Below are 12,615 nucleotides of genomic sequence, written 5' to 3'. Positions count from 1 at the left end.
GGTGTTGACAAATCGCGGGGTACTCGCGCGACTCGCGGCGATATTGATTAATTTCTCGCGGACAATCGGCGAAGTTTTTCGTACGTTCTTTTTTTTCCAACCGTAGGCCATTAGGCCCAGGAAGTGATTATCCGCAACGGGACGCTGTCGGGACGGCAAGCGAAGACGGACAGCGAGCGGACAGCCGGCCGGCGAAATTACCGAAAAACTTGTTTCGCGGCGGACGAACGAACGAGGCCGTTACTGCGAGAACGCGTCCCCGCGTTTGCCCTCCGGTCGAGAATTATTACCGCCGTGCAGAGCATCGCCGACGACCGCAGCCCCCGGCGTAATATTCTGACAAATGTCTACGAACGCGCCTCGTTATAATAAATTGATGATTCGGACGCCCGTCTTCACCGAGCGGCGTAAACCCGACTCGGACAAAGAAGGACTCGCGGAAAAAAAAAACGGAAAGCGACTTCCGAAATCGGTGCGAGTAGCTCCGACGGGTCTCGCTGACGTTCTTGCACTCCGCGGAGAAAATATCTTCCTGTTCCTCAAACTTCCTTCGTAACCCGCGAGATCGCACGATATCTTGTTACGGAGATGCCCCGCCTAGTCTCGTTACTTAAGTTACTAACGCTTTCGGTTAAGAGGCTGCTAATTTCGATCAGGGCTTACATACCCCACACATAGCGAGCGAGCCGCCCCGTCGCTCAGCAATTACCATGCGCAATTAACACGCTCCGCTTTACGGCGGAAGAAAGGCTGATATCTCGCTGGAAACGGTTGATGCTTTTTTCCAGTTTGCGTTTCTGCTCCCCTATACCCATGTCCATCGGCCACCGCGATTATCTCGCTCCGTCGTCGTTGTCGTCGTCATCATCGTCATCATCGTCATGGACGAGATCGTGCAGACCGCCCTGCCAGAGGACTCCTCCCAGTCGAGAACGAGGGAAAGCTGCCGCGCGCGGCCGGCAGCTACCAACCAACCCTTTGAAGACGTCAAGACGCAATCTCTGTCCGTCGCGCGCGAGAGCGTGAGCAAATCGACTTCCCATACACACTCTCGCCGGGATAATTAATACTCCAATTTGCCTTCACTCCAGTTCCTACAAAGTTTCTCAGATGCTCTCGTCGTCCGTTCGTCGGTCGTTCTGCGCGCTCTCGATTCTTTCGGGCGTCGCTCGATTCCCCCCGCGGGCAAAAAGACGCGGGGCCCCGGTACGTGAACGAGCGTGAACAAGAGGCAGAAGAAGAAGAAGAAGGAAGAGAAGAAGAAGAAGAAGAAGTAGCAGAAGAAGAGACGGGCGTGTGGCGTGCGTTCGTCATACGGGACGTGTTATTAGCCCGGCACTCTCCTCTCTTCCTCTGCTCCTCTGCTGCCGTCTCCTCCCTGTTTCTATTCGTCTTCTTCCTTCTCCTCCTCCTCCTCCTCTCGCGGCTCCTTCTTCTTTTTTCTTCGGTTTTCTATGCGGGGGCTAGAAACGCGTTTAATTAACATAGCTGGCGTGGCTGCATCCCTCTTCTCTCGGGTGCCGAGCAGCCAGTCAGCTTTTACGGGCCATTGCACGCACGATGCACGTATATGTATTACGCGAGTGCCGCCCTTTTCCTCCGTCTCCGTTCTCTATACTCTCTCCGCCGCGACGTGTGCACGCATTCAGGGTTGAAAACGTTGGGTGTATGGCACTCGCGGGCCAGGCAATGCAATTTCCGAGAAAATTGTAACGCGAGACCCTCCCCCCTCTGTGAAAAATTTTCCCCGAAAGTCTGGAAACTTTTGGGAAAGCGAGTTCGACAATGTTCGTGACAATGAGTAAAAGTCTCTCCGATCGTAGAGACGTGGCAGTAATCGTAGCTGTTTTTTTTATGTAAGATACTTTTTTAGGAATATATAAAGATATATATAATAGTATATAAATATAATACAGGAAGATTAATATCTTTAAAGTTGAGAGATTAAATTGGAAATTAATTTCTGATCCTTGTAAGCTCTTTAAAAACTTGAGTTAGACTATTAAATCTATAATTGATTAATTTGATGTTTAGCGCGTTGATTTATCGGGACAATTTCTTTGTAAAGAATTGCATAGTCATAAAAAAGTAAAATGGCACAATTCCTTACAAATAAGATTACATCATTCTGAGTATCTTAAGAAAATGCAATTCATCGGCGCATCGTCGGTACTCGTACAATTCGAAGATGCTCCGGGAAGAGGGAAACCTCTTCCCGAATAAAACGACAGGCTCGAAAAGCAGCGAATTTCTTTTTGCCACCGCGGGATATTTTCTCGAGAAGATATCCGCCTTGCGTGTCCCTAGACTAGAGCGTGGCGAGAACCCGCGAGTCCGAATCGAGTAAAAAATTTAACGACGCCGAGCGCGCGCGAGTAAAAGACAAGACGAGACGAGAACCGCGGGACGTTCTTCTCGCGGTTCTTGCGCGAACATCCATGCACGCTGCCTTGAAAGAATCAGCCTGGGTAATGTAGCAGGCACGCAACTCTCTCGCGGTGTATTACGGGGCACATGTATCTCGCGGAGTAAATTGGGCTTTTGTATTATATACGAATAGGTATCGCAGGGGTAAAGGGGCGCGGGGCGACCAAGTGAGAAAGAGAGAGGGCTCACGCGTTACGACTATCAAGAAAAGATATATCGTCGATATAGTCGAGGCATATGTTGTACTTAATAGTAAAAAAAAAAACGGGATACATAACAGTAAAATAGAGCAAGGCTGCACCATTAAACGTTCTGTGAAATATGTATGCGTAGAAATCTAAGGTATGTAACACATAAACTAGGCTTCTCTCCAGCTTCATCGAGCGGAGGAGCCTCCTACCTTCGTTCCGGAGTCGCTAGCACTTCTGATACTGCCCGCAGCGGATGATGTAGCGAACCACGTGCGATCCATGTACGAGTGGAGCCTCGACGTCTCTGCGTTTGTTTATTCTCCGTTTCACTCAGGGTGACGTGGCGGCGAAGGCGTTTTGCTCGCGAGCAAAAACTTGGACAGGCCTGACGAACAAACGGTTTTTTTCAGCTTTTATGCAATTGAAAATAACTGCTCTTGTTTCCCTGGAAAAAAATACGCCAGTTAAACGCGTCAGGTCTATGGAATTTCAAGTGAAGTGAATATATTACACTGCTAAAAATATATAAGAGCCGACAACAGTTCAAAGATAATATATTGCGTCTCCAGATAATGAAACTCTAAATTAAAAGAATAAGAAAAGAGTAGAAAAAGAAGAAACTTGTCTGTCATTTCTGAATTTTCCCCCGTTTATTTTATAAATAAAACTACGACAATAGATCTAACGACGGATTATGAGCCAATGATTAATTTTTGTATAATTAAAATTTTTCCAAGCAAATAAACTTTTTTGTTCAAGAAGGTAGTGAAGTTTATTTTTTTAGATTTCAATGTACAATTTCCAACGGCATTTTTCGTATCAAATTATTTGATTTTGATATCTCTAACTGCAAAGTTTGAATACGCACGTTCTTCTCGCGTTCTAGAGACGCGCTCGTGAATGCGTGCACGCGTTGTGCGTGCGTGCGTGCGTGATGAGTGCGTGCGAAATGCCCGGAACGCCATGTGTTCGTCCGAGACGGCGGATATAACGCACGCCCGCCCACGGAAATGCGCTTTTTGACGGATCGCCCGACTAATTCGGTGGTTGTCACCGCGTACGCGCGAGGATTAATGGCCGACCACCTAGCCGTACCCGCCGCGAATTCCTCGGAAATTCCTCGCGTCCCCTCCCGCCCCCGGGGAGGAAAGAGCCCGGAAAGAGCCCTAATTGGGACTTTCGAGCCCGGCGATAATGACGACAATAATAGAGCTCTAATTCACTTTGCCGACTTTGCACGCGTCTCGCGAACAAGGAAGCTCCGTTTTCTTTTTTTTTCTACCCGCGAGGGCGGTACGACTTCGATTACCTCGCCATATCCGGAAGGTTTCGAGAAATGGAACTTTGATTTTGCAAAGTAAACTGCGGATAGTAATGCGCTAAATTATATCTATCGTTAATGATTGGATAATTACGATATATTAATTGGAGATAATGTTAAAGTCAATGGCTGTGTGAGGTTACAAAGGAGCCTAAGGGCCTAAGAGCCGGTTGTTCCAACGCGTTGGTGAACTAACTAATAGTTAAAGCATGTATGTGTCTTTGTTTTTCCTTCAAATTAAATAAAGGTAGACATATATGATTTAATTATTAGTCAGTTAGTTCACCAACAGGTTGGAACAACCGGCCCTCGGTCCTAACCGTGATGGTGATCCGCACGCAGAATTTCAACGTTATATTTACACATGAATATTACATGTATGCTATAATGCGTTAATGCGAAATGTAAATTTTACGGTGAACTTTGCGAAAGAGATAATTTTTTCTTTGAGAATTGCATTATTTAAGAATATATTACCTCTTCTTACAATCAGTCACGCGCGTTTCATTCTCCGCTGCTTTCCACTGCTTTCCTTTTCCTCCGCGACTCCGCGGCGCCCAATGTGGAACTGGTAACGCGATCTCGTGTGAGCATTCGAAACTAAGCGAGCTTAACTTTAGTAAAAATGCTTTTACCACTTATCGATAACTCATTAAAGCACATGGTCTCGATTGTGAATAAAAACCATAAAAACTGAGTTGAATCTCACTTGCCAGCATGCAAAAAGAACGTGCATTCATTATTCAACTGAGTTATGACGTCACAAGTGAGAATTATCTGAGTTTTGATGTAAAGGGAAAGCAACTATTGGGAGCTTTTCAGCAAGCGACACAAATCGACACAAGTGTCGTTTTGTCTTTGTTTATACTCATTGTCAAAAAAGAAAGTTAGAATGACGTTTGTGTCGACTTGTGTCGCTTGCTGGAAAGCTACCAATATATTTTTAAAAATTTCTAAAAATTTATTAAATAAAAAAAAAACAAGAAATTTAGGATTTTTATATAAATCAATCTCGGTTATGAGTGATTCGGATTTGTATAACTTTAGCACAATAATATATTTAATTTTCCGTAGGTTCGTTGAACCCAAATAACTGCAATGTGTGGATCAATCATCCTTGCGGAAATAAATGAAATCAAATGCCCACAGCCCACAGTGCACCATATGCGATTGTTACATTCGAGGTATTTGCGCGATATACCTATCATACTTTTTAATGTCGATATATGTTCCTTTATTATTGTTTAATTGTATTATATATTTACCTTTTATCTTTTTCTAGTTTTAAGAATTAGAAAGAGATAAAAAGTAAGTTAAACCGAGATTAAAGTTAATTCGCATTGGCAGAAATGGACATAAGCCGTGCTCGGATCTACGGCTTGACTTGACTGACCCTGAAGATCGATCGACCTTCGTGGTTGGTCGCGATCGACGGTTGCATCGTAAACAGACAGCAGAATGCATTGTAGGACGTCGATGACGCGAAACGAGGAGGCGGGCGGAGGCCTCGACGAGCGTGTCGCCGAGGGCGTCCTAGAGGAGAAGAGGATCATCTTTCTATTTCAGGCTCGCGTCTCTCGATGACGTCACACGGACGAAAATATCGTACGGTTAGGGAGGTGCAGTCCGCCTGTTGCGCGGTCCAGGTCTCGATCTTTCCCGGACTCGCGCAAAAATTCTCGACCCCGTTGGCGTCGTGATCCGCAGTCGTTCTCTCCAGCTGGACGAGAGAACGAAAGAGAGAGAGAGAAAGAGAGACGCGAGAACGCGGCAGTCGACTGGCGTCGTGGTGCCGCACGATCGCGTATCTTCGAGGATCTTTCTCCGCCTGGAGAGAGGGTGTAGCCGCGACTCCGAGATTCCTGTTCCCGACACTCTCGCGAGAAGGGGGTCGCCCCAGAGACCTCACCCACGCGTGGTCCCCACCTATCACGATCCTATCGGTCCAGGAGTCCGTCAGTAGCGCATCGCGCACGTCCTCGGGAGGATCGTCATCGGAGAACAGCGTGGACCATCGCGTTTGTCCCGCGAACACGAGCGAACGCGATCGGATAGGATCAACATCGCCGACCGGACGCAAGATCGACGCATCGCGACAGCGTTGTTCTTGAGGGTGGAACAGGAGCAGGATCATCCCCCGCCGCTGAGAGAGAACGCTGAGCGAGGATGCCCGGCGCCGGTGGTCAGCCACCGCAGAGGACCACCTTCCGACCGCCGTGGGTCAAGGATGGTCCAAACCCGTTGCCCTTGCCCACCGCGCCTTGGACCCTCAACTCCCGCAGGGACTCTAAGCCGAAGACTGAGGAAGTTCCGGCTTTTGCCCAAGTCACCTTGAAGGTGGGTGAAGAATTTCGAAAGATTTGATGATGTAGCATTGTTCCTTTTCGCGATAGTCGCGAGATAAGCTGCTCCAAGACAGGTTTTCCTCTTTTTTTATTTGGAAGTAATGAAGCAAACAGCCTCGCGCGCGCGGATAAAAAATTTAATAATTTTTTTTAAGTTTTTCAATTTTCATCATTAAGTATTTTTCTTGTAGTTTTTATAAATTTCTCGCTATCAAATTGTTCCTAACGATCGCTCGAACTTATAGAAACGTATCATATTACAATTGAAGCGATTATTAAATCATATTTCTATATTTTTCTTTCTATAATTAAATAACAATATTTTAAAGCTAGCAATCAACAGTGTTGGACAATTCTACGCATTTGTTTAAGTTACAAAACGAAAATTAATCGGAGCTATTCTAGCGCATTTGATTGAAGAAAGCAACAGTTTTATTCAAACACGAAAATCGTGACTTCCATTTGCGCCGAAATCGGGTAACATGTTCTGTTTCTAGCGAGAATAGGAGTCGCCTGTGCAACTTTCGCTGTCTTTTTCCATTCAGATATTGGGTTTCAAAGTCAGCAGACTTTACTGACGGTGATATTAATAGCCGGCGTGGGTGTCTTGCAACGAGTAAGCGCGATAAACATTTCGGGTGGCGCGAAGTTCCACACGATCTGTTGTATGCAAACAATGCACTTTGATAGTCCATCCTGATTTACAAACTCACTACTTTATATTCTCTTTACAGAAAAGTTTACAGATAGTTTGACAGTAAGCATGTTTTCGTTTCATCGTTGCGGGGAGAGTGGTTATAAATTAAATATAAATTATTAAAATGCGTTTCTCTCTCAAATAATGCAAGTTACAGGTCATGAATAAACACGTCTGCAATCCGTTATGCAATTATATAATCTCTGATAATCTAAGATATTTTATAAGAGCGATTTGAAGTAACACATTTGAAACTATTACATTATCTTTCTTTAGCGCATATTACGTGGAAAAATTCCTAAGTGATTACTTTAATCTCTTGGCGACGGTCCACGTAAAATCACATCAGGGTTGATATTCAATATGTAATCTGCGCAAAATAAGCGACGCGCGAAATCGCGATGGCGTATGAAGATTTTGCGTGGCCTGACATTATGTTGTTAGATTGCTGATCGTTTCATATACACTTTTATTAGAATACTTAGATCATCAATAGAACATATTAAATTTAAATCGCAGATTCGTCAATCAAGTCATGCTTCGTTACGCTGATTGCATAATTCTTTATTATACTTCAATTCTTTATTAGTTATTACATGCGAATGATACTAGTAAAGATATTAGATAGAATTATTTAAAAGTTTTCAGATCTTCTTTTCCAATTCTTGATTCAATAATCCTTTATTTTACTTGAAAATTTTTGCCCTTGTTTTATTATTAATATTATTATTTATATACTTGATGATATCGTATTATTCAGAAATTTAACAATAGTTATAAATTTAAGATACGCGTCCTATTGCATTTGTTAATCGCAGGTAATCTGATCATAGTTACAAGAACAAAATAAAAAATATTGAGTCAACGGCCAATGAATATATAATAAGGTATTAAAATAAAACACAAGTTTATTTACAAAAATAAGATGAAAAACATTGTACGTTTTGACTCTATTTAGTCTTCTTCAACAATTAAAATATAATGTGAAAATCGAATAGAAAAAACATAATTAGATAATGAAAGAAAAAAGGAGAAAAGAACAATAAAATAACCATTACAATGTATTTTGGTGATCAAAATCATAAATGAATAATAGAGCGGAACAAGCGCAAATGAGGGTGTGTTAAATAAAAGCCTGTAACAAAGGTCGAATACATTGTCAAAGAACACAAAAATGAGTGGTTAATCTGACAATTATAATTAAAAAATTAACAAAAAAATCCGTCAATAGTTCAAATATTATATCGTTGTTCAATATCGTTTATATATAAAGAGATTCGACGATTACTGAACACCTTGTATAAAAGCGTAAATAAGTAAGTCTAAAAATACCCCGGTGAGATTTCGAACAAATTAATCACTGGTCCGTAATTAAGTTCGTAAATTAAGAATTTAATAAAAAAAAATCTATAATATATTATAAATATTAATAGTATAATTTTTGTAAAAGACTCACATCTCTCTCTCTCTCTCTCTCTCTCTCTCTGAAGTGATACACAAATAAGAACAAAGTATAGAATAAACCTTAACAAAGATGCCAAATTTTTGGACGAGTCATATTCCGATATACTAATTGTTAGAGAGTTTGTAAATACTTCTCAGGCATAACATATCAAAGAACTTTTGAGTTCTGTTATTATATACATTAAAAATATCGGTTAACTCTCTTAATTGTTCTTATAGTTAGCGTACAAGATATTACAAGAACAAGAAGCTAGTGGCAAATATTTGGACATATTTTTATTTTATTTTTTGCTTGACCATAATCGTAAGTTTTTAACCTTTTATTTTTATACGATTTTACTTCATGAGGAGGTATATTTGTCAATTTAGAGTTTTTTATAATTTCGTGTTTTTTTTTTAATATAGAACCATTTATAGTTTCATCCGCGTTTGATTGAAAACGGATTCTTATTGAATTCATAATTTACAGACTTATCGGTGGTTAATTTGTTGAACATTTTATAACGGGATATTTTGGACTTACTTATTCGCGCTTTCAAACATTTAATAGTAATGTAATATTAGTTTGAATTATTAACGGAATTTTGATGTTAACTTTTAATTAATTGTCAGGTTAACTTTCATTTTTATATCCCTTGACAATGTGTTCGATTTTTGCTCCAGGTTTTTATTTAATATATCCTCGTTCTGCTCTATATTATTCTACTATATGATTTTAATCACCGCAATACATTGTAATTGTTATTTTATTATTCTGTTCTCCTTTTTCATTATCTAATTATGTATCTTCTATTCTATTTTAATTGCTGATGAAGACTGAGTAAAGTCAAAATGTACAATGTTTTTCATCCTATTTTTGTAAATAAATTTGTGTTTTATTTTAAACAGAACTTACATCTTATATGTTCGTTATTGGTCGTTGACCTCTTCTTTTAAGTTTTGCTTACAATTAGCTCGAGCTTTTAATTCTCTTTTAATTATTCAAAAAACTGCAGAGCGCTGCAAGTAGTTCACGGCCATTCGTTAAAATCTGCCGACATGCCGCACGTGTTTGTCAATTGCGATTTCGTTTTTTCGACGCGAAAGAAAGTGAGATCCGTCGTGCGTGCGGGCCCGCATATAAGCCTCTGGGTCACGATTATTTAAAGAACACGCGTTTCTATTTCAAATGGCTTGCCAGCTGCGTCTTCCGCCAGTTTCTTAACACGTTTATATCGCGATTTCGCTTGAAAATCACGTATGCAACGTCACGGATATACATCGAAAGCGCGAATTTCGCGGATAAATAATATTTTCGGCCAAACAATTTTTACAGAAACAAGAAGAGATGGCAAAAATTTCCGAGAGAATGGCCCGAACGTTGAACAGCGATTCCACGTACGAGAGCCACTTATTTCAAAAGGTGGAAACTCCGCATCGATGACGATCAAAGCTGGATAACGTGATATCTCGAGTGCGAAATTCAATGTGGATTATTTAAAGCCGGCGGAACGAATTCTCCGAGACTTGCCAAGAAAATTCTTTGGATCTCTCTCTATCTCTCCATCCCCTGCTCCCCCCCTCTCTCTCTCTCCCTCTTTCTGTCACACACAATCAAGGGAAGAGGATTGGAGGGAGGGCGATTTTTTTATTTTCTATCATGGCTACTTTACGCGAGACGTGCGACGATTATTCTTTCGTATTCTGTTTAACGTGGCACGATCCTAGAAAAAACACGTCGAAATAAAAAGCGCGAAAAATTGATTTGCGTCGCGAGAATGTGACAAAAACGTAAACTGTGAATCGAGAAAAGACGTCGGCGGTCGCCGCAAAAACGTAAACTCGATTCGTTGAACTGTGACGGAATTCTTGTTAATGGAGTGAAAAATAAAACTGTTTAATACACTTTTTAATTTACTAAACGATATTGAAATATATAATAAATAGAATAGATAATAAAATAATAAAAAATACATACATATTAATAATTTCATAAAAGAGAAATATATAAATTATTATCATATACATATTATACATACATATTGTTATCTGCACATAAACACATAATATTTCTAAGATTAATAAATAGTTTATTATACCATTGGCTAAACAGATAAAAATAAATTTTACTGTATACTCATATTATTAATGCTATACAATCAAGTAAGTGTTCCTTTTCCTCGGTCTGACAGAGCGTGCCGAAACCCGCGGAGCCGGCAGCACCTTCGTCAGATGGACCGCGTAAACAGAGCAAAATCACGATAATACCGAAGCAGCCGAACAATGAAAAGATCCCGAGTGGCCGACCGGTGCCAGCGAAGCCACGCGAGAATGGACGACAGGAGCCAAATTCGAGGCCGCAACTCGAGCGACAGATCCGCATCGAGAGATCTCGATCACGGGGTGACATTTTACCACTCTCGAAGAGTGAAAGCACCACAGGTACGAGCGGCGATGATCAGCCATTCCTTCCCGTAGATTCCATCATTCGCGATGTCAAACATTTAATCCTTTCAGATATGAAATCGTCATTGAACGTTGAACTCTTTTTTTTTCTCAATTCCAAGTCTTTTACTGAGACAAAAACCATTTTCTATGCGCGACGAATCTATTACACGCGATAGAGACACGGAATTTAGAACAATTTTATGGATAGACAAAGAGAAACAAGACAGACTTTAATAATTTACATTAATAAGTAAATTAATGTAAAGTAAATTAATGTTAGCAACATGATTCAGAAGCGAAGTAACAATATAATAAAACATCACGAAAGGATTGAACAGAATTGGCGAAGTATCCTTTTCCGATTTTAATAAAATTTCGAATACTTACTTGTAAAGTGAGCGAAACTAAAAAACACTGTTAAATATTTAAATCAATACCTTGAGTTAAATAACATTTTGTTATTTTTAACTACCACGTGTTTTCAAAATTTATTATCTTAACATAAAACAGTATTATTTAACCCCATTGGTTTAGTTAAATTAACGTCATATCGAAATGACTCAAATTGAATATAATTTGGAATTTAACAGTGTATAGTTTTACATCAATTGAAAGGATGAATTCTTCAATTTTATCTATTAAAATGGAAGATATTTCTGCGTGTGATCCTATCTTAGATGCAAATAATGACTTTTATACACGATAATGTCACACTTTCCCTAAATAATGAAGATCCTCTATGTTAAGGTGCACCAACTTTATCGAAGAGCTCGTCGCGAGCGAATTTTCCGCCACCGCCACCCCCACGACCGCCACCACCGCCGCCCAGTCGTACGACGATCCTCAAGGACTTGCCGCCTCTCAACGATAACCAAATGCAGAAGCTGGAATCTTTGAAGTCCAGGCCGAGAAAACGACCGGACTGGGCCAGCATGATGAAGGAGCTCGAAAGCGGCAAGAAGCTCAAGCACGTCAAGTGCAACGACCGGAGCGCACCCCTGATCGAGAGGGTGAACAAGGTCACGGCCGATCCAGCAGGTGATCGTCGAACCCTCTTCGATCCCCGTCGAGTGCCTACGGGGCCGTATCTTCCCTCCTTACCGAAAGTGTCCTCTCCTTAAGAAAGGAATTCGTCGTAGAGAGAAAGATTGCGCTTCTCCTCTTCTTTTGCTTTTCTTTTCTCGTGCGATTGTTTGAAGGGGACGTAGTACAATCGATGCCCAGGCAGAAATTTCGATTAACACAACACGTCCCGTGTATAGCGCAAATAGCCAGCGGTATTGTTTTGTTGTTATCGCCCTCTTCTCCCTCCCCAATGCCCCCGAATCACCTCTATCCCCGTCGATTAGGCGAGCCATCGTTTGTCCATTGTTAAACTGTTAGACTAATTAAACTGTTAATTGATTACCGTTGAATTAATTGGTGTCTTCATGTTTCTCAATGGGTTTACCAACATCCCATCCTCCCCTTTCTCCCCTCACACGAGCGAGCAGCGATCAGGATCTTTCACTCTCCGAATCGACGTCCTCGACGGGATACGAAAACGTCACTAAGAGGCGGGTGACACTCGTCGTTCTCTTCTATTAAAGATACGTGCGTCGATGCGAAGTGTTAAGTATCAATCAATGGTTCTCATAAAATTCTACATGACGTCTTTCGTCAAGCTAAGCGAAATGATCTATTAAATTTATAGTATTATATCATTTAGTATCATTATACTGATTATAGTATCATGTATAATAT

The 12,615-nt window shown here is 41.1% G+C and overlaps 1 protein-coding gene across 1 annotated transcript; it reads left to right on the top strand.

Moving 5' to 3' along the window:
* Positions 1 to 5,568: 5,568 nt before the first annotated feature.
* On the top strand, positions 5,569 to 12,291 carry LOC112459086 (WAS/WASL-interacting protein family member 1-like). The gene is made up of 3 exons (XM_025023016.1): positions 5,569 to 6,276; positions 10,617 to 10,866; positions 11,620 to 12,291. The coding sequence occupies exons 1-3, from the start codon at positions 6,106 to 6,108 to the stop codon at positions 11,991 to 11,993; spliced, it is 795 nt and encodes a 264-aa protein (XP_024878784.1). The 5' UTR covers positions 5,569 to 6,105; the 3' UTR covers positions 11,994 to 12,291.
* Positions 12,292 to 12,615: the final 324 nt, after the last annotated feature.

This window comes from Temnothorax curvispinosus, unplaced genomic scaffold (genome assembly GCF_003070985.1).
Source record: "Temnothorax curvispinosus isolate PA1 unplaced genomic scaffold, ASM307098v1 QBEX01000897.1, whole genome shotgun sequence".
Classification (NCBI taxonomy): Eukaryota; Metazoa; Arthropoda; class Insecta; order Hymenoptera; family Formicidae; genus Temnothorax; species Temnothorax curvispinosus.
The sequence above is the reverse complement of the archived record's forward strand: the minus strand, read 5'-3'. Positions and strand labels throughout refer to the sequence as shown.